The following is a 27,542-nucleotide window of genomic DNA, read 5'->3' on the forward strand; positions in this document are numbered from 1 at the left end:
TTTTTGGTTCCCTCCCCCTGGTTAATATTTTGGTCGCCCCTGCACTGGTCTTTTGAAATTCTCTGGATCCGCCCCTCCAACACAGAGCATCATGAAATATGAAAAAAAAAAGGCAATTTTATAGCAGAAATCTGTCAGGTAGAATCTGTCAGGAGTGTGGATTGTTGTGATACTCTTTCTGTATTTGTTCTTGCAGAAACAACAACTATGTCTGTTCAGAGACATTACTGTCGGAGTAGTGCGAAAAACAATAATCCTCATAGACTTTTACTCCCTTTTCTTTCTTCTTAGATTGATTTAAACAAATCTTTTGCACATTGAAGTGCTGGTCCAGTTTCACTCTATCAAAGGACTTATTTAGTTATTGTGCAGATTTATGTGAACCAGGATATATTTAGAGCCACATTAGGCAGCAGTCATAGTGGCAGATGGAGTGAAAATGATCGGCCTGACTGGGATGAATACTGATTGTGCATTAAGTAAAGATCCAGCTCTGGTCCAATGGATCCGCAGAGTTCCTGTAGCTGGACGTGACCACAATAACGATCTGCAGCTGAGCACTGCTGTGGATTTAGCCACAGCAGCGCACAGTCAAATAGTGCCCATTCAAATATGATCACGGTCACAAAGGTACCGATTCTGCTCAGAGAAAATGTTACTGTAAAAATACAACCAGTAGCAGATGTAGTCACTTCAGCTGTCATCTCAAATGTTCTCTGTTGACCTCACTTTGCCTCCGTTGCACACAAATCTAGCGCCCTGCCTCTCAGCAGCCGAGTCAGACTGAAGAGAAAGTGACAGGTCATGCGGTAGCGGTGTGGTCAGCACCCAGGTGCAGCCTGACAGGGCATGTAGAAGCTTGACCCCTCGGCCTGTGACAGCTCCTGCGAAAGACACAACTGACAGGCCTAATGCAGCAGAACGGATTGGTGTTGGTCTTTGTTTGTAACTCGGCATTTTTTTTCTTCAGTACAAGGACTTTCAAAGTGTAGAAGGAAGTTGGGTTTTGTTTTTTGTTTTTCTCACAAGAATGAGATATTTTTTTGCTTCCAGATGTTTTTCCGTTGGGATCCAGAAACAATAAAAAAGCATCACATACTTTGTCTGTAGTTCTTGAAGTTTGTGGTGGGCCTCTCCGCCTGGGGCGGTCAACAGAGAACTGTGCGGGGGCGCAGCAGGAGAAACACCAGGGGGATGCTTTGTTTCCAATACGATTTTTTTTTCTTCAGACTTACAATAAAAAGAAAATAAGAGGAAGGTATAACAAAATAAATGGATAAAAAAAAAGTCATAATTAATTTAATCAAATTGAAATATATAATAAGTTTCATTGCAAAGCCATCGTGTAACATAAGTGGTTAAACTCATCATCATACAATATTATCTCTTTTACATTTATAATAAACTCAACTGGAAAAAAACGTTCTGGAGAAATTAGACTAGTGTTAATATTTGAAAAACAAATTTATTCGGTCCTGAAACAAAATGCATAGAAACAGTTGGATGTCACTTTAATAATTCCTCCTATGTTCACACTCGGGATGATTTTACAGAAGAATATACTCCAGTTCTTTCTTTTTTTTCTGTCTGTTTCAAATGAAACTTATATGAGGGTGCAGTGAACTGCGCCAAACAAATCAAAGTTGTATCTTTCAAAGTTTGACTTTTGAGCAGCAAATTCCCTCTTTTCATTTTTCCCTCACAGGGACTCTATGTCTCGCAGCGGTGGAGGAGAAAAAAGAAATAGTTTATACAACGAAACTGTGGGACAAATTGCACTTATTTATCTCACGACTGTAACAGGCAGTTTGATTTTTTAAATCCATCTTTAACTCCTTATTCTATGATTCTTCTTGAACTCCAGTAAAGCTTTTGGTGTAATTTTTAGCTCAAGCACTGGACTCTTAATGCTGGAGTATCCTTTCACCTGCACTGTGACCATGAGAAAGAGTCAGCTGGGACTGGCTGGACAAGTGGCTGCAAGCACATAAAATATCTATTAAAAGTGACTTAAAAAGTAGCACAGGATATGCATTTCAAACATTATATGACATCTTTTCTTCTTCAGATAATTTCAGGATTTTTTATCTTTTATATTTTTCATGCACATGTACACTCAAATACTATAGTTTAGTTTGTGCTACATTTAGTTTTTTAATGTTACTAAAACATTAAAAGAAAAGCTTTATGCTGGAACCAACTTCAATGTGAATATCAGTGAAAATATATTACAAATTCAGAATAACTCATTATACAAGGGTTAGTTCTGATGGTCTGACTTGATCTGATCGAACAAGACATGTTCAATGTGTGCTGATATTCAGTATAACAGCACTGAGACTTTACACGCTTGGTTGTGTCACTCCACCTTAATGGAACTAATAACAGTTGACTCTGTGTTGCTGGTGTCATACAGTGAATATGAGCAGGTTTTTTTTTTTCTCTGGTTGCACATTAAAGTACACGACTGAAAGGAACAGAACCCACAGTCGTGTTGAAACAAATAGTTTGCATTGTTTTTAGCTGTGGATTAGTGGCGTCCCTATTTTATGTTAATGAGACAAAACAAATGAAGAAATAAATTCCATTTTAATTGCTGTCAACTAACAAATGGTGTTTATCTATCTGTTGCGTGAAAGCTATATCACCCGTATGGTCAAATATCAGCACAGCCGTGTACGACTGCAATGTAGTCGCAGGCTGCTATTACTCAGAACTCCTTCTCTCTCGTGGGATACTGCTAAGTTATTTAAACATTCAACAGCTGACACAAACTGCAGTAGAAATAAAGGAGGGGGAAAGTGTTCTCAGCCGCAATGATTAATTTTAAACTTAATGTAAAATGTAAATGTGTTTAAAAGGAAAACAAAATGTCTTTCTGTGAGACAGCTGACACTGCTAAATTAGAAAGGAAGGAGCCCAGATGTGCACAGATGTGGATGTGTCAGCGAGAATCTAGTCAAGGCTTATAGTAGAGGAGTGGGGACATGCAGGGCATATTTAATAGCACACGTCTCATTGAAAATTTAATGGAGTGGTTCAGAATGGCTCAAGAAGGTTCACAAAATTCAAAAGACGGAAATAAAAAAATGTTTTTCTGTGGCAGTGACTCAGCTGAAAGGTATCGGCTTTCATAGCCGCCTCTCCAGAATCTTCTTTTTAGGAAGCTGCCATGCACTGAGTTTTCACACAGTTTGAACTCTTCTCTGTTTAGTGTTTGCCCAGCTTCCAGTCTGACATCCAACTTTAACCAAGACTCTGTTATGTTGCTGTCTTCATCTCCCTGCTCTGTCTGGGCTGTGAGGAAGTCACATGAAGTACTTCTGTACTGAAAGGAGATTCAACAAGCTACAAAATCGGCATCTCTACTGAGTGCTCACCTGGCTGCCGTCTGACCTCGTTTAAAAAAAATAAAAAAAAATAAATTTATACCTCCCTCTAAAGTACCCGCTTGGATTTGGTCCATTACCTCCTTGACTTACAGGCTGCATTTGGTTTCAGCAGGGCATCACTCAGGGCTTGTTGGCTGTCATTTGGTTGCCATGTCCATCTTCTTTGGGGCTCAGGAAATCTGCTATTTACTGCCGAGAATCAATCAAAACTCCTCTACGGTGGTGAGCTGGCACACGGTAACTTCTTCAAGTTCAAATGATATGACATTCATGCCTACTTCCAGTAATAACGTCACTTTACTCTCGCTGCATCTATCAGTTACACACACACACGCACGCACGCACGCACGCACGCACGCACGCACACACACACACACACACACACACACACACACACACACACACACACACACACACACACACACACACACACACACACACACAGTAGTTTAACATGACATTTAAAGCACAGTGTTTTTACAGCACATGTTGCCTGCTTTCATGATTTAATGTAGGTTAGGTTGAGGTTGAAATCATTAGAAACACAAGCCAGCAGGAAAGACTGCCATTCAGTCAGTGCTTTTATGTATTGTGGCACTGACTCTGTACTGGGCGGTAGTGTTTTAGACGACAGCAACTCTCCTCTCATAGCGAGAATACCTACATTTGTATCTCAGGTGGAGCTCGGCTCTGTCTGTGTGGAGCGGACATGTTTTCCCTGTGCATGCAAGAGTTTTTCATTCTCCTAGTTTGGGAGTCACCGGCTCAGGAGCTCCTACTACTACGGTTACCACATCAGCTTTAACCCTCCACATCTGTTCCAGCTGTTCCTTCCTTCAAGCTTAGAATGTCACAAAGTGTCATCAGCAGGTTGAACAGAGATACAGAGACCGGAAGAGTCACAGAGAGACATAGAAGTGGACGTCCTTTGGCCATGTCCCACGCTGATGACTGCTTCATGGTGAACGGTGCCCTGCGGAACTGGATAATGAGTGTCACTCAATTCCAGGCACATTTAAGGGACGTGAAAGGCACCAAGAGTGATGTCAGACCATTGGAAACCATTTACATCAACATGCTCTGCAAGCCAGACCACCTGCAAGAGTACCTGACCACACCGCCAGGCACAGGCCTCATCGTCTTGCGTGGACCCGGGAGCATTTCGCTGGACAGCAGGAGACGTCGTTGTCAAGCTGGAATTGATGCTCAAGTTATTGAGACGCTGAGTTTTGGTTGTGATATACCCACCACTGCTTGAGATGAGGAAATCCCTGTTGCTTGCCTCTATTTCACCACCCAACCTTTATGATATAATATCACTGGAGCATGAACTTTTTATGTGTTCCATAAATTTAACTCGAAAGCCAAATATCCCTGACTTTTTGTGACTGATATATGTACGTTGTCTTTGTCAGCTTTCCACAGTTTCAGATGTCCTCTAGCTTCATAACTGTACATTTATTGCAGGACCTTGTGATATACAGTATGTCAAAATTGGAACAAAGTACTAAAAATGCCCTTCCTACGTGTAAAGTGTGGCTTCATAAACAAAATTTTTCAGTCTGATATGCAATTTTTAATACATCTTCAAAATCAAAGTCAGTACGAGGTTTGAAGTCCACCAACACAAAATAAAAGGTGAATGTGATGGATTAAAGACTATTTATATTCCTCTGTAATCAAGTGGAAGGTACTCACAGGACGCACAGTGTGAATTATGTCATTCTCAATTCTGTACTTACTCTGCTCATTATCATGAGGAAACAAATGTCCCCCATCTGGGAATTTTTGAATAACATGTGGCCTTGACAAAATGTGACGTAAACCAACCATAAAACTAGTAATAATAAAAATACTTGCCAGCTCGACTACAAGACTAATTATTAACTCAATAAGTGTGGTATTAACCTGACTGAAACACGTGTCTGATGGCAGAATAGGCATTTAATTTGAAACGTATGTACCAAAACAACAACCAGCTTTGATATGACAGCAACTAGAAAAACCTCCCTCAGAGGAGAAACAGTCATGGAAAGTATGATCCACTGTCACCACACTGCTCAAGGATGGCATAATGTCCAGCACTAATGAAACACTGTCTGTGCATCGATTGTCAACATGTTATTGCTTCTACAGAGGGTGAAATGGGATTCACATAGTGAATGAGCAAATTCAATTCAATAAAAAAAGAGGTTATTTAGCCTGATACAAACATAAAATCTTTTATAAATGGTCTTTTTTACATATGATTCCCTTTGTCAATTTGTCAATACTGCACAGGGTATTTGTGGGTCATAAATTGGTCAGATGAAATATTATTTTCAATTTACAACTTGAAAGAGAGAGAGAGAGAGAGAGAGAGAGAGAGAGAGAGAGAGAGAGAGAGAGAGAGAGAGAGAGAGAGAGAGAGAGAGAGAGAGAGAGAGAGCGAGAGAGAGAGAGAGAGAGACTTTTTAAGTGACTTCAGAAACTTCACAAAATGACACTGATAATCTCACAAGAAGATAAATTGTGTTATCTACATCAGTGGATATCCATTATCTGATCATGCTCATCTTTTTTTCTTTTTTTTTTAATAGAATCACATTGATTAAAAAAAAACAAAAACACCATCACTCATATAAATAAATATTAAGAAAAGCAAATAGCTTCATAAATACAAAACATAAATGTTGAAAGCAATTCATTTTAACACCCAATAATTTAAAAATGTAAAGTAACATTGGCAAGAAAAAAACCTTTCACATAAAAAATCAACACAAGATTGAATCACTTTATCAGTGTGTGTGTGTGTGTGTGTGTGTTGGGTGGGGGGGGGGGGGGGGGGGGGGGGGGGGGGTTGGGTGGGGGGGGGGGTCCAAACTTTCCTGTATGTGTGTAACTCTTGTTACTGCAATAAATGTATGGTGACCTGAATACATGTCCAGATATTCTGGACCTCATTAACACTAAAACTTAAAGAAGCTTTTAAGTTACAGACAGATCTCACATTAGTATAAACTATGTGGCCATTATTGGATAACAGTGGATAAACAACCATTATAATATTTTACTATTTATCCATGCGTCCTCAGTTGACTCTCAACACCCAGTTTTCCTGGTTCATATCCCAGTGAGAAGTAATTTTCCACTTTGACTGATCATTTCATTACCTCAGAGCAGATGATCTGCAGCAGCTGCACACGCTGATGTCTATACATAGTAAATCTTCACTTTGACATGGTCAAGGCTGCAATACCTTCCTTCCTCCGGGGAAAATCACTTCCGTCTGTGGGATATTACAAACACTTGGCTGCTCTTGAATAGTAAACCTATCTTGTGTGCTGAAAATGAGTGTGAGGATAGCTCCATCCTTGTGAATAAACTGTCTACCCAATCCATGTATACTGCCTTCAGCACTGTTAGGAACCATTTCGTTCCAGTTCAGGAGGTCCGTAAAGAGTCCGAGCAGCAGGCTGAGTGAGCTGTTGTATAAGAAAATAAAAGGGGTGAATGGTCGCTGGTGTGTGGGGCACTCCTCCCTCCCCTCCCTCCTTGGGGGTGCCACAGAAAGAGTGTAAGTTTGGGAGGCTGAGAGCCCAGATGAGCTGCGGCTGTCCCTCCATCTCAACAAGATCCCAGTATCAAACACACACTGAGACAAAGGGAGGGCCTGGTTGAAAGTTGTCTGAACTTTTCCTGGATGCCGGCACGCTGTCAGGGGCCAGGTGGAGGGTGTTGCTCTCTAGAGGAGGGAGCTGGGGCTTTCTGGGGGTGGCGGAGGTGTGTGTGTGGGGCTGTGACGCATGGGCAGTATGTCATAGTGGCTGGGGATGTGGGTGTTGCGGGGAAGGTCATAGGGGTTCTGGGAGAAGCCAGTGGCCATCCCATTGGGTCCCTGCAGGATGCTCACCGTTGGCTCTGTGATAGTTAGGGGAAAGAAGGAAGGGGGGGAGAGTGGAAGAGGAACATGAGAAAGAATGAAGATGAAAAGCGGCAGGCAAAGGCTAAGGAACAAAGAGAAAGGAGAGGTGCATGCAGTAGAAAAGCAGCTCAGATTTCCTCTTATCAAGGCTTACAAAGTCTGTACAGGCTCACAGCAGGACACACGAGCAGAGAAACCATAAGCTGCAGGACCCTGCTGAGCTCCACACACCAGAGCAACAACAACGGACTCACCAACATCATAGACATTCCTGCTCACACTGCCCAGGAGGGTGGCAGTGCCTCCAAAGGGCACTTCACGGTGGGAGGGGGATTTCATCTCCACATAGCTGCTCTCTGTGTGCTTGCAAGCCAGCCCTGGTGGGTCTCTAATGGTGGCGTATGGATTCTCACTATTCAGGGAGCATGAGCTGTTGCTGCACATGGAGCCCTTGATGTAATCTGCAGTAACCGCAAGACAAGGACATATTCAGTATCAACAAAGAAGCAATTGTGACTGACTTACAACAGTGGTGTGAATCCCGGGCTTCAATATAGAATCCCTAAAATTTAAACCAGTTTCAAGGCGAGGCCAGCAGAATGGTAATGAAAGTTGTTGCCATTCAGAAGAAGTTGAACTTCTTGTCTCTGACAGGTGGATGGTGGTACATAGTAATAGAGTACAAAGAAGAGAGAGGAAGACTCATCTCATCCATAACAGTCTCATCAGGCTGATAAGAGGCCTCATTAGAGACCGCAGCAAAGCTCCTTCAAACCACTCTTTACACCCTTGGGTCCCTCACATTCACCACCAACTGCAGTGTGAGAGACGAAATGACGTATCAGGCACTGAGCCACAGAGAGCAATTACTGTTGGAATAAAACCTCAGCCCACCACGATCTTGTCCAAAGTGCGGGCAGTTTTCACATAAATCATGGCGACTATAAGCATGTGGGACTTTGGGGTCAGAGAAATAACGACCTCAGCGGGGAACAAAAATCCAGATGGGAAAATTGGTATTGAGCAAAAAAAGGATTTTGTCATTTTGGTGCCAATGAAGCTGAACAGGATGCTCCATGCAGTACATGTCTGCACCCACACACAAACACATACACATATATTATACGTATACAACTCACACAAGCACACTCACAGACTTGCATCTTTATCTTTGTTGAATCCTCTCATTGACATGATGCATTACCTGGTCCTTCACCCTAACCTTCACAAGTAAATGTTTAACCCTGCACTCTAATGTCACTCTTAACTTAAGTGTATTGTCTTAGTCACTTCTTAACTCTTGAGTACATTTGAATCGGTGAGGCTTGCTGCAATTTGCCTACCTGTATTCAGGCTCTCATAATAATAAGAAAGAAATAATAAGAAATAAAGGGTGGACGAGCCAGCAGGCACGCACGCGTTATAATAGCTTTATAGGATCTTTAAATAGACTTACATTGATTTCCTGCAGACTGAACTCAGCTGTAAGGCTTACAGCTGAGTTCAGACAAGACCTTTCCCCTGACCTCAGCCTCCAAACAATAATTAATGACTCCCCTGCAACGATTTAAATATTTGTCCATTCGGTGACACGGGTCCTTGCAGGTCAGTGTGCAATCAGGCCAATGTGCCCAAAAGTAGGAAAGAACAAGAACAAGAACAAGAACAAGAACAAGAACACACACACACACACACACACACACACACACACACACACACACACACACACACACACACACACACACACACACACACACACACACACACACACACACACACACACACACACACACACACACACACACACACCAACTGTTCCACCTGTTAATTATTTACCTTTTCTGGAGCCTCTTTGTGTCTGTGTCTCACCCTGCTGAACATCTGTAACAAATGTCACAACATAAAAGCCAAACATCACATACAGATTCCCCCCATTGTGTCAAGATTGACAGGTGGTGTGCCATTAAAGTACAATGCCGTATAATCTAATTTCATGTTCACAATGAGCAAAATAATGATGAGGGGTTATTGGACAGTTCACCTGCTTGCTTTCATTTTCTCCTCCGGCTCACAAACTCACTGATTGAGTCTTTAATCAGAGCACACTTCCTGTTTTCATATCAGCAGTCCAGTATTAAGTATTCTTAACCTCGCACTGGCATTGTGAAGATAAATTATATATTTGAACAACATGTATTTGATCATTGTGAAAGTTTTCATATTGAACTTTTTGGTATTTCCATTTCAATAAAAATTCTTATTCATCCAGTAGTTGCATTTTGTTTTACGTAACCCTTCACTTCAATCTCTATTTGAGTCTCATCAAAACAGCAACTTAAACATATCATCCATTACTATACGAAATAACTATATAGTTGTAAATAGCGATAAGAATATCACAGCGTGTTTATTTGCATACAACATCCATTGCCTTTGTCTTCAAATTGCTTGCCAATCCTGGTTCTCCTGGATTTTTTGCCCTGCACATTTGAGACGTTTTACTGCACTACACCTGATTTAAATGAATGGATCATTAACTGGCTTCTGCAGAGCTCGATGATGAGTCAGTCAGGTGAATTGAGATGCTGGAAGAAGGAGATGTCTAAAACGTGCAGGGCAGAGTGCCCACTGATGATCAGGGTTGGGAAACACTATTTGTTTATATAGTTACAATTCTGTCTTTTAGATGTTATTATGCATACATGACAGTCTCCACATAACTCTAGTTTTTAACACAAATCATTATTTTTCACTGATTAGAACCAAAGCACATTATATTTCAAGTCATTTTAAATCAGAATACGGCGTTCAAATGCCAACACTATGATTTCTATAATTCAGTCTAAGGGTGAAATATCTAACCTGATGTAAGCCATCATAGAAAAATGTGTCACTGGGAGAAGTGAAAGAGAACTAATGAGTTCACAATGACCTCTATTCATCTTTGCACCTCCGTTTTCTCTGTCCAACCCGCATATCTTATCAAAATCAGAGCAAAGGTTGTGTCAAACAAGAGACCCCTTGTTCATCGTCATTCACAGCAGGCTGATGCCAATGAAAGGTCTGCACTAATGACACATGCATCCTTGGACTTAACTTGACAATTCAGCAAAGCCCAGATTTAGTTTGTGTGTGGTGGGGTGATAACAGAGAGGAAAAACTGACCTAGGTCATTGAGGTTGCAGTAGGCTCTCCATTCAGAGCCGTTCCTGCTTTTCAGAGTGCTCGACTGCAACAAGAAAAACACAGTGCGTTGTTGCCTCAATACGGTTGGAAGTGACTGACATGTGAAATGGCAACACAGGCATGAAGAAAAGCCATACTTTGAGGGTCAGAGTGCCTTCCAGGTTACTGGAAATGGTTGAGACCACATTGCATTGCGCCACAGTGTGGTAACTGGGGTTGGAGAAGCACTGTCCACTGCTGCTGCTGCTGTTCTGGCTCTGATTGACCTCAGGAGCGCTGGTCCTCATCGCTACAGTGCTGCCACACTCTGAGGGTTCACAAGATGCTTGTTATTTCTTTGCACACAATGATTCAAGTTCAGACAGTTTTATCTATCCTTCACCATTATAATACAAAACTGCTGCTGTCTTCCACTTGCTACAAGACTTAATGAAGTAATGAAAAAAGCAACGACTGGACGTTTTTCTACTGTTTCAACAACAAGTAATACAGCTGTGCTTCTTGTGCTTCTTGTGCATATGATAATATGGAGATATACTGCTAGTTTATTATCAGTGAACTTCTTCCAACATCCTGAGGTAACTGGAAAGCAGCAGGAGCAGGCATTAGGTAACAATAAAATCTGAATTAACTTTTTTATTTGTGCAGCTTCCCTTGTTTTAAACAGTGTGAGTGACAACAAGGGACTGTTGCATCATGTGTCATACAAGAGATCTAATACCCTCCTGTTCTTTCACCACACAAATGTTATTAATTATCACATTGCATGGGGTGTATTCAGTTTTAATGTACACTTCTATTGATAGATTAACATGCAGTTATTCAACCATAGCAGACAGACACCCGAATATCTTACCAGACAGAGAATAGTCAGTGTTGGTGATGTGCATTGCTTGTGAGTAGGACACACTGGGCTGTATCTCGTGCCCCTTGTCCCTCTGCCGTTGTCTGTACCATACAAACAGACTAAGCATGGCCATGATGATGAGGAGGAGAAAGATGATGCCCATGACAGCCCCTGCTGACTGGCGCTCTGAGCCTCGAGCCGGACTGATTTTGGTGTATGGGTTCAGCTCCTCCATCATGAGAGCTGCTACAGAGAAACCACAGGAAGAGAGTTGTTTAAACAATGTGTACACATCTGTGTTCAAGTGACAAAACCCTGCACCACCTCAACTGACTCAATCACCTCTCACCTTGATCACAACGGATGCCTTTATATCCAGAGCTGCAGTAGCAGGTTCCAGTCACATAGTCGCAGGTAGCATTGTTCAGACACTCACACAGCTGCTGGCAGCCGTACCCAAATGTACCGGCAGGACACTCTGCATGACAGAGAGCCACATTAGTGCATCCATCAAAATTAAAGCACTTACAGGGAGGAAGCCAAAGTGTTTGCACAACACATGCACACAACCACACTCATCCACAGCGTAATTTTGCACAGAGCTAAAATGTGCCTGGGACCACTCAACTCTGCTCACAGCTCGTCCCGATGAAGCCGGTTCGGCAAGCGCACTGGCCAGAAATGTGGTCGCAGTCAGCGCCGTTTTGGCAGCGGCAGACCTCGGCACAGTCCCTGCCGTAAAACCCTGAAGGACAGCCTGGGACAGAGATGTACAAAATGATGGTGCCGGGAGGGGTGGAGAAAACAAAGAGAGTGGAAGACAACGTAAAGAGTCAAGGTTATATTGCAAGGGAACAGGAAAATCAATACCATTCAGTGTCTCCACTGCATACTCAATAGGGGACAATGTGAATGAATGGCAATGAAACATTTCCTGCTTCAGCAGAAAATGCAGTTATGCTGTTAACATAACCTTAAGGTGGAATAAAAAAAAAAAAAGCAGAGAGCTGGCAAGAGGAAGTCTCTGAGAGAGAGGAAAACTGTTCAAATAAATGTAATTTTCATGCACAATAGCAAGAGCCCATTGTCACAAACAATGCTGAAAAACCCTCGGGGTGAAAGATAATGGAATTCAAATTAGCGGACTGATGTTGATGATCTGCACTGTCCCTGAATGAGTGACTAGAATGTGATATGAGGACATTATTGAAGTGACCATTAGTATGATTTTAATGTTTCTCTGTCTTCAAAAAAACGAAACAAAACAACAACAGTGTGCTGAATGAAAACTTAATATTATCTCATTACACTGCTTTCTTAATAAATGGAGAATTTCTCAGTTGTCATCCGGTGCAGTTTTACTCGGCTGCCAGTAGATGACACTGTGTGTCTATTAACTGGTGTAAAAAAAAAAAAAAAAACTCACGCTGTGTGCAGTAGAGACCGGTCCAGCCTGGGCTGCACCTGCACTCCCCATCATAGGCACTGCACTGGGCTCCGTTGTGACAGTTACACGAGTTGAGACAATCAGGGCCCCAGTGCCCAGAGGGACAGGCTGCAGACGCCAGAGACACAGTCAAGCTCATCATCACACACTCTCCTAAACATTCTCCCAACTTTTAGAAATGCATCTTTGAAACAAAACGCACTTAAGCGCGAGCACATGTAGAAATTCACTGCAGATTCATACAGTTTGAAACAGAAAATTAAAAATCCTTGTAATCCAATAGGATCGTAACCCTCCTTGGGCACATAACTTTGTGTTATAGGTGCAGACTTTGATGCCAAGCGACTATCCATCAAGCAACATAAGTAATTTTTATTTACTTTAAGCAGCTAATGCATTTAATAGAAAACACACACATCAATTTTCCATGGCAGGGCGGGTCAAAATAGTGCTAATGATCTTTGGCATACAGTGCTTTAAATCAAAGAGCATAATGTATTACAACAATCATTTAGGCAAGCAATGTGTTTTACATCAGCTGGGGCTGAGGGTAGTTCTTGGAGTGTGTGGGGTCATGAAAATGATTAATGTGTATGAAGGTAAGGGCGAGAAAGAAACCAGGAGTGGAGACAGACAATGAGAAGGGGTGTGGGGGGGATTTGGGAAAATCTGTAAATAAAATGCAGGTTGGAGAGAAGTCCTACCCTGAGAGCAGTCCTCTCCAATCCAGCCAGGGAAGCACTGGCAGGAGCCATCGATGGGGTTGCAGGTGCCGTTGTTGGTGCAGAGGCAGATCTCAGCACAAGCCCTCCCGTACCTGCCGCTTGGGCACACTGCAAAAGATTTAAAAAAAAACCAACTAATCGAAACCCTTCAACACATAAACAAGTCTGATCTGCGTATTATCACTCACTTGCAAAGACTGGTGAAAATCCATTAACATTAATGACATCAAACTTGGGCACAGCACATTACTGTGAGCACGTTTATACAAACAAACTCATTCAGTGAAAGGTTGTCTAAACATATTCCTCTAATGGATGATATTGTTCTATTTGAGTGGACATGAAGTGAAGTGATCTGTTTAGACAAAAGGAGGAGTCAATCACTGCCTCCTGTGGCCCAGCTGTCCTATTTCCACTCACTGGGGTGGAATGACTGATGTGCCACAGAATTAAAATAGACCATGTACACAGACCACCGTATACATTTTTTATGAAATTAATATTTCAATGCACTCTGGCACTCTTCAATAAAAGATATCATCTCCAATGAAACCTTCATTGTGTTTTCTTGTTGGACCGTGGGACAAATTGTACCAAGGTGTATCTAACCATCAAGGATCAGGAAGCTGCAGAGCCAGCAGATACATTAACGCTCTCATATAAAGAGAATAGCCCGGTGTTAGAAGTATCTGATAAGGTGGCTCGCTGTGAAAGAGATGGGTCTGACTTATTTTTATGAGGAGTGATTTTAATGATTACATTTCAACTGGCTTTCCCCTTTTCTTGAGAGCTCTTTCAAGCTCCTTCAAGCAGGTTGTCATTAAGCCATGAGGTTGGCTTCCCAATTCTGATGCTTCTGGGGATTCAAGCCTCTACTCACCAGGAGAGCTTCATTAGGCCGGGACTTTGTACGCTGGACAGAGGACAAGTGAGGACGCCAGTGGGGTTCAGCAAGACGAGAGCGTGCATGTTGCCGGCCACCTTCGTTACTCATCGCCCATCGCCTGCTCACCAGTAATTGCAGTCCAGACAAATTAGGAACGGCTCTCGTTTATACTTTTCCCTCTTCTTTCAGCTAAGCTATTAAACTTTTATTTTTAAGACATTGCTCAAAGCCATGAAAGAGAATTCAAAAATCCCCCATCGTCTTTCTGTAATTTATAAAAAGAAAATGGTAAATTATTAGAAGAAAAAATCTACAGTACATTTGAATGTAGGTTTCTTCTATCATTACTTTGATAGAAAGCAGACTTTTCACTGTGCTGCGATGGCCACAGAGTATCTGATGTTTGAGAAGCGACACCTTTTGCAACACATCAGGTGATGTTAAAAAATGAATATTGAATATTCAAGGTTTAATATCACCTGATATCCAATATTCAGCTCAAGAGAAGGTCGGTGATCTAGCAAAATCCAACACAGTGCACAGAAAATAAAACAATTTAACATGCAGTGACATCTGTTTTTCACCCTTTTTAGGATTCGTATGTGTAAATAGGCAGATCGGAATTCTAAGGCGCTATTGAACTATATTTCTATACTTGAAGACTTCAAAGTGGAAAGAAATATAAAGACACTATTGTGTGATAATTATACAATCAAATACAATCTCTTGCAAAGTGGCATGAAACCAATCAAAATCACATATTTTTGATATTTCTCAATAAGCTTTAGCCTCCCAAAAGACTTCAGATACATTATTTTCACATTTATAAATTTTTTGATAATTAATCCATCAATCAGGCGCACTAGCTGGAATTAGGAGACACTTTGCTGATGTAAAGGGGCCAAAAATGTTTATGCTAATACAAGATACAACAAAAACGACTCACATCTCAATTATGAGAACAACTGTGTTTCAAATATTGACGATTTTCCTTCAGTTTACCACAGTGAGCTTGGAAGACAACAAACAGATGCTCCAGTTATGGTCACTTTCCCTTTGTGTAATATAACTAACAAAATAAGTCCTAGAACTCTCTTATGACACTTTTTACACTATATTAAGAGTGAATAAAAAATCTTTTAAGACTTAACTATGTTTTTTCATTGACATATTTTCTTGTTAATGTACATCTTCACAGATATGCACAGACGCATCAAATTCAATTGTCAGATCTAAAAATGTAACTTCGTAATGAAACACTTCCCAGAGCGAAAGCAAGACTTAGCGTGGAAGTAAGGCGCTGAGGGAGAAATCGCTTCAGATGTTTTCGGACAACATTGTCAACAAGGTCCTCCTATGTGATTCAAACATTGCCAAGGCAATACACAAAAGACAGGTCGCCTTGAAATTAAGTTTAACGAGAAGCACAGATGTGTACACACGTTGTTTATTTCTGCCTGCACGTTCACAAGAAGCAATTTACATGCCGCTCTTTCTGGAGAATTAGGCAGAGGGACAGCAGCGTTTACCTAACGTATTCTTTGTGTGAAAAAGTGGGTCTCAGCAATTTTCAAGCTTCTGTTGAAGGTTGATTTTTTATTTATTTATTTTTTAGTCTGGAGTGCACTGATAAAAGCTATTATTCAAAGTTTCAAGGCAGCGATGCCACTGGGAGTGGCAGCAGGTCATCCGTTGATCGCATTAGAATCAATGAGCAAAGCAAGGACTGCAAGAATATGTGTACAGGTGTGCTCAGTAAATACCAACCAAATAACAGGCCTGTTTCATAACAACAAATACTTCTTTTCCCATTTAGACACAGTAGTGTTTTATACCGGGTTAAAGTGAGAAGACCTTTTCAAACCGAAACTTCACATTGAAACAATTTGACAGTGAGTGAAACAGAAGGAAGATGTTAAAAAAAAGGTCATGGAGGACTGCGAGATCTGATCGGTTCTCAAAAACTACTTATAGACATTAAGCCAGATCATAACCTGTATGTTGGGATGAACTGCAGAGACTGCACAGCATTTAGAGTTGGTGGTTGTGAAAAAACAAAAGAACAAAAACAACAAAAAAAACAAGAACTTTTTTTGTTGAATTAGAAGTCTCTCACTTTATCGAGCTCTGCACACTGGTTGAAGGAAATGACGTCTGTTAGTGGTACACAACTGGAGCATCTGTGCCTATGTGAATCCAAAGCACATTAGATTTCATAGAACGTTCGGCCATTTATTTTTTTGCAGGGTGTCATATGTACATATGTAGTTAAGACTCCAATTTGCTAAGGAAAATGTGCAATTTGATCTGGAATTCATCTTCATTTGTTTGTGTCTTTACTTTAGCCTCTCTGCAGAAGCTCAATTCAGCCTTCAGAAAAGTAGATGTAAATAAACTATTTTTCAAGCGGACTATTATCCTGCAGGTCAAGGTAACAAACGTGACACTTAAAATTAAATTAATCATTTTAGCAACTAAAATTTGCATATTTGACTAGGCCACCGACTACAAGCGATTCATGTTTCTGATCACAGTCCTTGGTGAGCCAACAATTGCTAAATCTGTCCGGTGTTTTCTTTGCTGTAAAAGCTAAAAACAGTTGTGAAATGTCAGCGATCTTAATTATGGTTTTCCATCCATCCATCCTCAATCTCATTTTAAACTCCTTAGGATCACAGAGCACCGGAGTCCATCCCAGCTGACTGAGTGAAGGCGGAATAAATCATGGACAAGCCATCAGTCCATCACAGGGAAAACACAGAGAGACAGGCAGTCACACACACTCACATTCACACCTGCAGACAATATAAATCAGTGGTGTCAAACTCATTTAACTTCAGGGGCCACGTACAGCCACATTTAATCTCCAGTGGGCCGGACTGATAAAATAGTAACTTAGTAACCTTTTTTTTTTCCAAAACCAAATAATTTGTACGGAAAATTACAATAATCTCAATATAAAACCAATTAGAATTTGAATTTCCTTGTATGAAACACAGTGAAACGTCCTAAAAAATCATGTCCTATGATCAATAGTTTGCTACATTTGGCTCGGCATGGCTCAGTTGATAGAGCGTTTATCTCCAAAAAGGTTGCAGGTTCGATTCCCATCTCCACCTGTCCAAATGCCCAAGTGTCCTTGGGCAAGACACTGAACCCCAAAACTGCTCCCAGTTGAGTGACAGCGCCTTGCATGACTGCGGCCTCCATTGGTGTGTTTGTGCGTGAATGGGTGATGTAAAGCCCATTGGGGCTGCTGACGCAGCTGAAAGGTGCTATATGGCTGAAGTCCACTTGCGGGCCGGTTTTAGTCTTGCGGGCCTTATGTTTGACACCCCTGATTTCAAGTGACTGGTTGAGTTTTGATTGCAACCGTATAAGAGAAGTACCTGCTACCCATGGTTCTGAAGCCTGTCTATAGTGGCATCCTGTCGCTTTCACGAAGGTACTGTGCAAGTTATTTTAAATTTTCTTTGCACAGCAGACAGTCTTCTCAACTGGCTCTGGTCTTGCAGTTTGAGATGACAAATGGGACCCTTAGATAAAAGACTTTTTCTATATAATACCTATTAAATATGTGTCACATTCTTCTCTGTCACCTGTTTGACACCTTTAAGTGCAGGTGATTTAAGTCGAGTAGGCTAATCATAGATGAATCAAAAAAAGACAGGAGTTTAATTCAATGTGGACAGACCCATTTCCTTTTACTACACCTGTATGTTTTATATGTGGCGAGAAATTAGCAAAAAACAAACATAAAAGAAATGTGGAAAGGACTAAATAGCTAAATATAGTCACAAAAATATCAATGACACTTAATTGTAGTTATTCATGATCATAAATACAGCATAAACTATATGTTTGGGATATATGGCAAAAAAACTTAGTGACGTTTTTAAGCTGTGTTAACTTCATTTTCAAGGCTGAGTTTGTTTTGCAGCTTCAGACAGATTTTATTCGATGGCAGGAAGGAAAAAAGCTTTTTTGGTTATCAGAGTTGCAGATCGCTTGTCATTTTCTTTCCTGCTTCTACATTGTTTAGCAGCTTTGTATTTTGTGTGTGTTTGTTGTATCTTTTTTATCACCTTAATCAGATTTTTAGATTTAAAAAAAAATAAAATAAAAAAAATAAAAACCGACATGAAAAGCGACTTGCCTTGGTTACACAGAGACCCCGAGAAGCCGGACAGGCACTCACAGTGACCCGTGATGTGATGGCACGGCCCGGTGCTGTGCACACACTGCGGACACGACTGGCTGCAGCGGTGCCCGTAGAACCCCGGAGAGCAGCCTGCAAAGCAGGGAACACAGAGGAAATCGGAACAAAAGCTATATCATAATGAAACAAAGCACATCAAGAGCAATCAACGGAGCGCAGAAAAAAAAATCAAGGCCAAACGAATTACAGCAGAAAAGACAGTTAAGGGACAGCAAACGGAGGGAGGCTGCAGAAAAAGTCCGCTTTTATTCAAATCACTGCCTATTCATCTGCTGCCAGTGATGGAATAGTCAAAGAGTTAAGTGAGTCGTGAAAATCTGTTTAATGTCAAGTCTTAAAAGTAACTTAGTGATCTATATATGGCAAGAAAGTGCACAGTTGGGCTAATAATACAGGGAAGATTTTCAAAAGCTAGAGTAAAGGTTACCATACTCACATTTTTTACTCAAACTAACAGTGCATCCACAATGAGAGATATTTCCATGTCAGTACGGTGAGAGACTTAGAGATTCATGTCTCGTTTCTATTTTTATAGACAGTGATTTGGATAAAATTTCTGTTGCAATGCCTCTTTTCTCATGGGACGATCAGGTATTTTTCCAAAATAGAAACCTTTTAGGAACTGAAAAACAGCCTCAGTTTTAGTTTGACAGACATGCAACGCTAAGTTTACCCCGCAGGTTCTGATTTTATTTTAAGCACCTGGTGTAATACATTTTTATCAACCACTGAAGAAGCATGTAATCCTTCAATTAAAATCTCAGAGACAAAAATGGTAAAAACCGCAGTTCTGAGGTTTTTACCTGACGCTCAAATTATCTGTGTAAATATTGAACCTGGGAGTAATCATTTTCCTCTCTCTTGCTCTTTTTCCCCTCGCTCAAACGCACACAAACGTGCTTGTTTAAACCAACTCGCTTACCTGCCACTCATATTGATGTTTACAGGTTTATGATTGTGAATCTCACTCCCAATCAGTGAGCTGATCACTTGAGAGCAGCTTCAGACGGACCCCCATTCAAAAGTCACAGCCAGCACTCCCAGCGAGCGTGCCCTTTGATGAGCCTTAGGCGAGGACTGCGAATCTCCCACTGGGAGCTTGTTGTCAGAGGGGCCGAGGAGCATGCCTGTGTATATGTGTGTGTGTGTGTGTATGTCTAACGGGATACCAGCGGGGCAAAGACACTGTGATTAAGTGATCACAGTGATGAAGAGTTTACACTCAAGCAGTTATGACCGACGGCTAAGTGCTTCTCCTCAGCCTGCTCACCCTTTAGCAATTCTTCCAAGAGCAAAGCGAGGTCAGTACCGCTGTGGAGTTTGTCACAGTGTCACTCTCGGGGTCAACTTAAAGGTTCTGCTTAAAGGAATTTATCTTTGAGGAAGCGATAGAGGCTCACTTCTTTTGCAGGAGGTCCCTCTGTATCCAGGTGCACAGACACATGTGCCGTCCTCAGGAGAGCAGGATCCTCCGTTCTGACAGGAACAGCTGACTGAACAGTTGGGTCCCCAGAAGCCTTGTGAGCACACATTGTCACAGTGGATTCCTGCAGGCACATTACACATCACGAATATTCAGTGAATCCACACTAAGAAGGCTAAAGACTGGTATGCCAAAATATTCTAAATAGCATGCCATCTGTAATAAACACATAATTAAAGGACAGCGTTCAGAAGGCCTGATCATAGCACATCTATGCAGGGTTATTCAGCCAGCATGGATATTCTATTGAATAAACATAACTGCTGTTTGGAGTCTGTTTTCCTGCCTTTATTTTATTTTTAATTTTTTTTTTAGTTCAGCCCATCTTTTGCACTCTGTTTCTCCTTTCCAAATGTATTTTATTTTTGATCTGACTGAGGCTCCCTGCCAGTGCACTGTGTTGATTAACAGGGTTGGGTCTCCAGAGAGGCCGAGCTTGTCTCCCATTCTCTTTCAGCAGAGACGGGTTAGTGTGCAGAGCTGAAGGGAAGTACTCAGGCTACAAGAGCACAGTCTGGAAGTGTCACAGTGTGTTTTGTGCAACTCAAACCAACGAATGCAAAACACTGCATCCATACATAGATCTCACTGTGCTTGTGAACGCATCAGGATGATCACATTTTGCCTCACCCGCACATCAAGGCTTTTTAAAAGACGGGAAAGGAAGGGTAAAGAAGTCACACATGTGCTGTAATACTTACACACAGTTTTGTAAAAGGAAATACACTGTACATCACTGTGATTGCACATGCACACACTTAAGAGTCACACTCTCACACACTTGCATGCAAACTCCGCCACCTTTCAAGCTCCAGCCCTCACTTCGAAGCCTCATTTGAAATTTTCTTTGAATGAGAATATCTGAGAATAGTGCAGCCATTAAAGCAGCATTACTGCAGTACCTTTGAATTAAACCTGCGCTAAACTCTTGGGACTAATGTCATACAATAACCAAAGCACCGAATGGCTGGCGTGGAAGCGTTGAGGAGAGGAAACATCGGCGCTGATGAGATAGGGCGGCTCGGTACCAGTGATTTAGTCAGAAGCCAGGCTGTGGACTTCAAAAGGAAGGCAAGGCTTGTGCAAGTGTGTTTGAGGTTCTGCTAGGCCAGGCAGGAAGAAAAAAAAAAAAAAAAAAAAAAAAAACAGTGACTGCCTTTACTGTCAGAAAATGAATGCGGACAGAGCATCACATTTTTCAGTCTAATGGTGACAAACAGAGGGGCTTTGGCTGCCTAGTGAAGGAGAAGAAGAAAAAGTGAGAGAAGCCAGAACTGAAGTCTCTTCAAAGGAGCCTTTTCGCTGAGAAGTGCCAGAGGTCTCACCATCCAATTTGTACATAGCGAGCAGAGCAATGCAAACCTCTCTCTCCCTTTTCGACGCTCTCAGTGCATGTAAACACACACTCACATTACCTGCTCTATGACATGGACGAGAACCTCTTCAAATATGAAAGGCAAAGTCCTGTTTAACATGTACTAGCATGGACCTACCGCATCAAATGGCTCGTCTGGGCCCTCTTTAAAACCTCTGTTGGCTGATGTCAGGATTACGACAGCGAGGCAACAGCTGTGTGGGTCACAGGCAGTTTAACCACTTAGATGCACATATTCTGCGAGTCAAGCTTCTTGACAATTTACACAAACTACACAGTAAAACTAACAACGAGCTGACAGCTAAATAAACGCCTCACCAACACCGGATCACAGTTGGCGATGCAGTGTTGACAGTATAAAACTGCTCTGGAGAGTGCGTAAATAGCCATTTTGTTGGATGCCTGACTTATTTCTGTGGTGAATTCGAAGTAGTCCCCACTCGAGGTGCTTCTTACTTCAGCGAGACTATTGTCAAGCCTCCTCGATTCAAGTATGTATGTATGTGTGTTTGTTCGACCCATTGGGCTGCACACTGCCCCCAGCCCTGCACCCTGGTGACTCAATTAAGGCTGACAGATGGTCCCGACCTGTGCAGGATTCAGAGCATGAGAGGCCCATTTTGCCGGCTCCGTTCTTGCAGATAATAAAACCCACATTGTTTCCCAGAATAAATGCCCTGAGCTCAGGAGGCTGAATGGAGTGGGCTGCTGAGAGCCCACAGGCTTGACCTTTCCTACTGAATTTTTTCTCTCCCCGACTGCACCTCTCTACCCAAAGCTCAGAGACCAGGTCCTCGGCTGGCCCCCCTGAATTTGACATTCAGATGCGACACTTCATTTTTGAGCATAATGACTCTCACCCTCGCTGTGACATTCACACTTTCCCACCTCCAGCTTTTTTCCCCCTGTAAGCAAAAGCTTTAAATGACAGGGAAAAGAAAGTGGACATATGTTCGAGTTAAACTAAAAATGAGCATCTCGAGGGGATCAGAGTTGAAATGGGGAGACTGCTTTGGGTAGGAAAGAGCGAAAGCTCAAATAAATACTTTCTTCAATCAGAAAACAAACAAACTGAAACTTTATATAATAATTACCAGACCCAAAAATAAGAAAAAAAAATATCATAGACTTTGTCTAATAATCATGAGAGCCTTCTGAGCCAATTATTTGATTCCGACTCCAAATATTCATATGATGAGTCAGTTCAGTTGTTGGGTACAACCAATAATAGATGCAATATAAGCATGATTGCATAGCAGCATCCACTGTGTCAGGCAGAAGAATTAATTTAGAGCTCATTTCTCAACATCGCTCACTCGGCGACGCCACCGGCTCAGTGGCAAAACAAATTGAACATTTAATTAACAAAACACTGCTGAGACATTCTGTAAACATACTGTACAACACAAATCATGAACGCTGCAGCATATTTTCCAATTTTAGTAAATGAATGTCTCTGACAAGCATGCTGTATCTTTGACTTTGCGCTGATGAGCATAACAAATAAATCCTGTTCATATCTAAGAGTTTATTTATCCTGTTACTGTCAGTTGCGAGAATAAGAAGCAGTATTTACCTGTCCAGCCGGGGTAGCAGCGACAGTAGCCGCTCACAGGGTCACAGCCATCAGCATGGCTGCAGTCACAGCGTTCCCGACACTCCAACCCATACGTGCCATCCTGGCAACGATAAAAACCTCAACAGTTACACCTTTAAAGCGTCACACCAGGGCACAATGAATTGTTAGAAGTTGTCCAAAAGTTTGATGGCTATATGTTGCCGATAAAACAAGGACTTACAGGACAGGACTCTTCGCAGTGCTCCCCCCTCCACCCTGGAGAACAGGTACAGGTGCCGTCTATGGGGTCACAAGCGGCTCCATTGCTACATAAGCATGTTTGGTTACAGCCCAGACCCCACGTACCACTGGAACAGAGGAGGGAGCAGTCCACACCCTGCCAGCCTTCAGTGAGAAAACACAGAACACGTCATACACTCAGAGCAGCACTTTATATTTACCACCACTTTATAAAACACACATAAAAAATGGGGGGCTTATCCTCGCATACGCTACAAATTGCTTATCCTCGCATACGCTACAAATTCCTGATCTACAAGGAACCAGCTCCGGGAGAGATTATTATAAATCTGGGTGGCTCTTCAGCAAAAGACGACTCTTACTGACAACTTCTTAGTCTCTGAACACTATAAAGATGTACACATTAAGATCAAATCCAATACATCTATTTACATTGTTTATTAAATACATTACACATTGTTTCATTACATCATTGTGGCTAGATTCTAACATTTTTCTTCAGTGGAACAATGCTGACTTTATGTTCTTGAACAAAATGTCTCAAAGGCCACTTTAAAGTATTGTTCACAATTTTCAGGGTGAATCATTATGCTGCCTATTTATAAACATTTCTTCTGATGAAATGTCAAAATCAAACCACCAGAACAGACAGTGTGGTCCAGCTTAGTCTGGAAACACGCTGCACACAACTTTGTTAACATTGTTTCGTGAATGAAAAAATGAAAAATGAAAGCACACTTGTGACCACCAAACATGCTGTGTAAGTGAAATTCATTTACCATCCAAACTGAGGCACGTCAGCACCTTGATTTCAAGACCTCTAGGCGCTCCCTCTTTATTTTACCTTTTTTTTTCTCAAGTGCTTTCCACCCCGTTTTGTGCACCTCAAATAAAAATCTCAGGGAAAAGAATGAGCTGCTCATAACCTGAGATCAGGGGTCTCAAGCATGGGCCAAAAGGTCAGGGCAATCACACATTTATGGTTATGACACTCTGCTGGCACAGAATTTCTGGTTGTGAAAATAATTTATAGAAAAATAGCTTAGGGTGTGCATCATTGATTAAACTGAAAATTGGCCATAAAATAAATGAAGGGCAGGGATTTTCTGGCAGTGGGTTACAGTATGCAGGCTACAAATCTTCATCCATTTAGAATCCAGCTTATTAGATCATACAGTATACGGTGGAGTCAGTGTAGCAGAACTCATATGTGGGGAACTTGCTGTGAACATCCACCTCGAGTCAATTATGCTGTACCTTCCCTGCAGATGCAGGAGCCATCGACAGGAGAGCAGGACGCATGATTATGGCAGGAACATGTGGACATGCAGCTCGGCCCAAACAGACCAGGAGGACACAGTGTGGCACAATCCTCACCCTGTACAGGAAGAAACACAAAGTCATGAAGCTACAAATCAACGTGGAAATAAATGCTGACTCTGTCAGACCAAAAATAGGAATAATACAGTCTGAACAGAAGCAGACAGGAAGACAGTAAAGGTTCCCTGCACCTTGCCATCGCTTACTGAACTGTTTACTTAGAGCCTTCATACTGTATCTGTTCACAAAAAGGAGCAGCGGAACTGTAAAATTGAATGGATTCATTATTGTGACTGAAGTTTCAAGGAAGACCCACACTTGATCAACCCAAGCTATCCCTTCCGAGCCTCCAATTATACACTCTATATATTCTGAAAGCACTTACTTGCAGCCATGCTTTGGTTTTTTTTGCAGCATTGCTTCCTCATCCCTCAACTTCTCTCTACAGTACTTGTCCCTTTCTCCCATTAGGGAGAGTCTCACCCCTTTTCAGCAGAAAGACTGGCAGACCTCCAAAGCTGAGGAATCCAGACCCTTCACCCATCTTTCACCAACCAAGCAATGACTAAATCTGGCATTCCGTCTAACCATCCTCACTTCATTTTTAAAACTATCTCAGTAAACTAAAGAAACATTAAATCCTGGACTTTGCCTTGAGATGTCAGCAGGTATTGATGCACCTTTTTAAACTGGATGCTAAAGGCTGACAATGAGGGTTCAACCCAAAAAAGATCAATCAATCACAGTAGAAAGCATATAGCACATTGTAATAAGTTAGTATGCAGTATATAACTGCAGCAATATAGCTCAAATTGAAAATTCCTTTTTTATGTTTCCATCTTTTTAAATGTGTGTTTGCTTGAGAAAAACATTGATGTTGATTTGTATTCTTCTTGCCATTGTTTTAATAGTGTCTTTACATAATATAATAATATAGATTATTGATATTTACACAGCTTTTTTCCAGTGTGTCCCCATGTTTCCCTTTATATCAACATATCATGTGCATGTGCTGGTAAAATCCTCAATATCAAGCATTTCTTTTGTTCTAATATTGATCATTGTGAAATCAGGTGAAAAACAGGAAAAACAGGAAAAACATCTGAACTTATTAAGTATTTTATCAACTATAAATAGTGTATTTGGTTTTCATGATTTACAGGGTAAAATTATGAAGAACAAGACAAAGATGATCAGCTTACATATACTCGATTTCAAATATTACAGTTTTACTTACAGAATTAAATTACAGAAGAATTATACTTTTATTCAAAATAGTGTCTAATTGACAGAACCTTGACAGCCTGAAGTTTTGAGGAGTGTCGAGTGATTTTACTTCTCTGATTTATAAATTTGTACATTGAAAATATAAGAAAATGTAAAAAGTATATGATGTACTTGTGTGCAGATGTGTCTGATGTATGACTGAAAATGATTGAAGAATATTTTTCGATGCAAAATGTGTCATTTCCTTGCTTTCATGAGCTGCCTGTAACAGCACCTGATGCAGCTTTACATGATAAAATCAGCATGCTGGACGACAATAACTGGCTTCTTATTGTGTTTGTAACACGGCAGGATCTTTTCCTGAAGTGTCTTTCTCGGCCGCTCGCTGGGGAAGCCAACCTCTGAATTTTAAAACCTTCAGTGCGCTACAGTGATTTTGTAGACAGAAGCAAGTCGGATCAGTATGACTAAAAATGATTAAAATTTCAGGATGGAATCGGTTAGGTCTTAAAAGTCTCACCCACTATCAATCATCTGTTATATTCTAACAACCTACGATGCTCCGTCCACTAAGTAGCAACTGCTACTGATCCTACCTGCATAAAAGATGGGTGGACTGTGACCCGTATGTCTTAAAGCTCATGGTGAAAACATGATGTGCATAACAACTATCTGAACCTTTCCCCCAAGAACACGCAGTTGGTGGTGGCATGCATGGCAATACAAACTGGGCTCAACGGGCTAAACACTAACAAATACCACAGTGAGATGGATGGACAGGTGATAACAGGATCCCAGAGGCATTGCTGTCAAACTGCTTACAAGTCCCGTTTCAGCATTTATGACAACACCAACAGGAGAGGGACAGCCACCATGCTGGTGCAGGCTGAGCGTGAACTATCTGGCAAAGGACACGGAGTACTCCTTCTATGTCCTCTACAGCCTGCTGTCATTAGAATTTCTCTGCTTTAAAGGCTGAGCACAGCCCACCTTCACGAGTCTCGTCCCTCCTTCAGCCGGAGATCACAGCTAGTCTACGGGTTCTCACACCCTCCCGTTCAAACCCCGTCTTGAGTGACAGGTGACACAATGATTTAGAGTTCCAATTAGAGGCCCAGAGGAGTCCTGAGTGGCTCCTGCTTCGCTCACCAGAGAGCTGGGGGACCGCTGGCTGCTCACTGCTCTCATTATCATTTTGAACTCAGTTTAAACAGAGGCAGGAGGAGATGTGCCAGTGGACGCCAGGGGCAGAACACACATCTTAAAACATCTCCTCTCCCCGTACGCCACATAAAAGCGGCTGTCTGTGAATGAAATTTTTATCAATCGGTTGCAATAACCTTTGTTCTGCTGGAAATGACAGCTTCAAGACTGCTAACAATAGCAGTTCAGTTACAGTTGTTAAATGTGGAGAGAAGTTCGACCAGCCAGGAGGATGGCCGGGCAAATATGAGCCGGGAAGGGAGGGGTGACTTGGGGGTGGGGGGCTTGAGCTTTCTATAGCACAGAGCACAGGCAATTTACTGGTGACTGGACCCATGGATAAAACGTCATGCAGCCACAAATGACCACATGGATTTTATTGCATCCATGGCTGCGTTGAATTCCACTTGGTTTCACCCTCATGGTGAGGAAACCAGTGGTTGGTCTGCTCTCGAGAGGGGAAAGGCGGCTCTCTCATTAGTCGACTGATTCATGTTCCTTCGGAGCTT

The 27,542-nt window shown here is 41.7% G+C and overlaps 1 protein-coding gene across 1 annotated transcript in view; it reads right to left on the minus strand.

The window, feature by feature from the left end:
* Positions 1-7,116: 7,116 nt before the first annotated feature.
* The window catches only part of megf11 (multiple EGF-like-domains 11), a gene marked incomplete at both ends in the record, with an annotated part of 60,716 nt that continues 40,290 nt past the window's right edge, over positions 7,117-27,542 (minus strand). Inside the window, 15 exons of the mRNA XM_080474567.1 lie at positions 7,117-7,292; positions 7,551-7,757; positions 9,133-9,177; positions 10,462-10,525; positions 10,620-10,789; positions 11,339-11,575; positions 11,679-11,807; positions 11,958-12,086; positions 12,756-12,884; positions 13,481-13,609; positions 18,544-18,678; positions 20,007-20,153; positions 23,041-23,143; positions 23,264-23,427; positions 24,541-24,661. Coding sequence (XP_080330693.1) covers positions 7,117-7,292; positions 7,551-7,757; positions 9,133-9,177; positions 10,462-10,525; positions 10,620-10,789; positions 11,339-11,575; positions 11,679-11,807; positions 11,958-12,086; positions 12,756-12,884; positions 13,481-13,609; positions 18,544-18,678; positions 20,007-20,153; positions 23,041-23,143; positions 23,264-23,427; positions 24,541-24,661 — 2,085 coding nt within the window. The remainder of the gene's footprint in view (positions 7,293-7,550; positions 7,758-9,132; positions 9,178-10,461; positions 10,526-10,619; positions 10,790-11,338; positions 11,576-11,678; positions 11,808-11,957; positions 12,087-12,755; positions 12,885-13,480; positions 13,610-18,543; positions 18,679-20,006; positions 20,154-23,040; positions 23,144-23,263; positions 23,428-24,540; positions 24,662-27,542) is intronic.

This window comes from Lipophrys pholis, assembly GCF_963383615.2.
Source record: "Lipophrys pholis genome assembly, chromosome: 11".
NCBI classification, from domain to species: Eukaryota; Metazoa; Chordata; class Actinopteri; order Blenniiformes; family Blenniidae; genus Lipophrys; species Lipophrys pholis.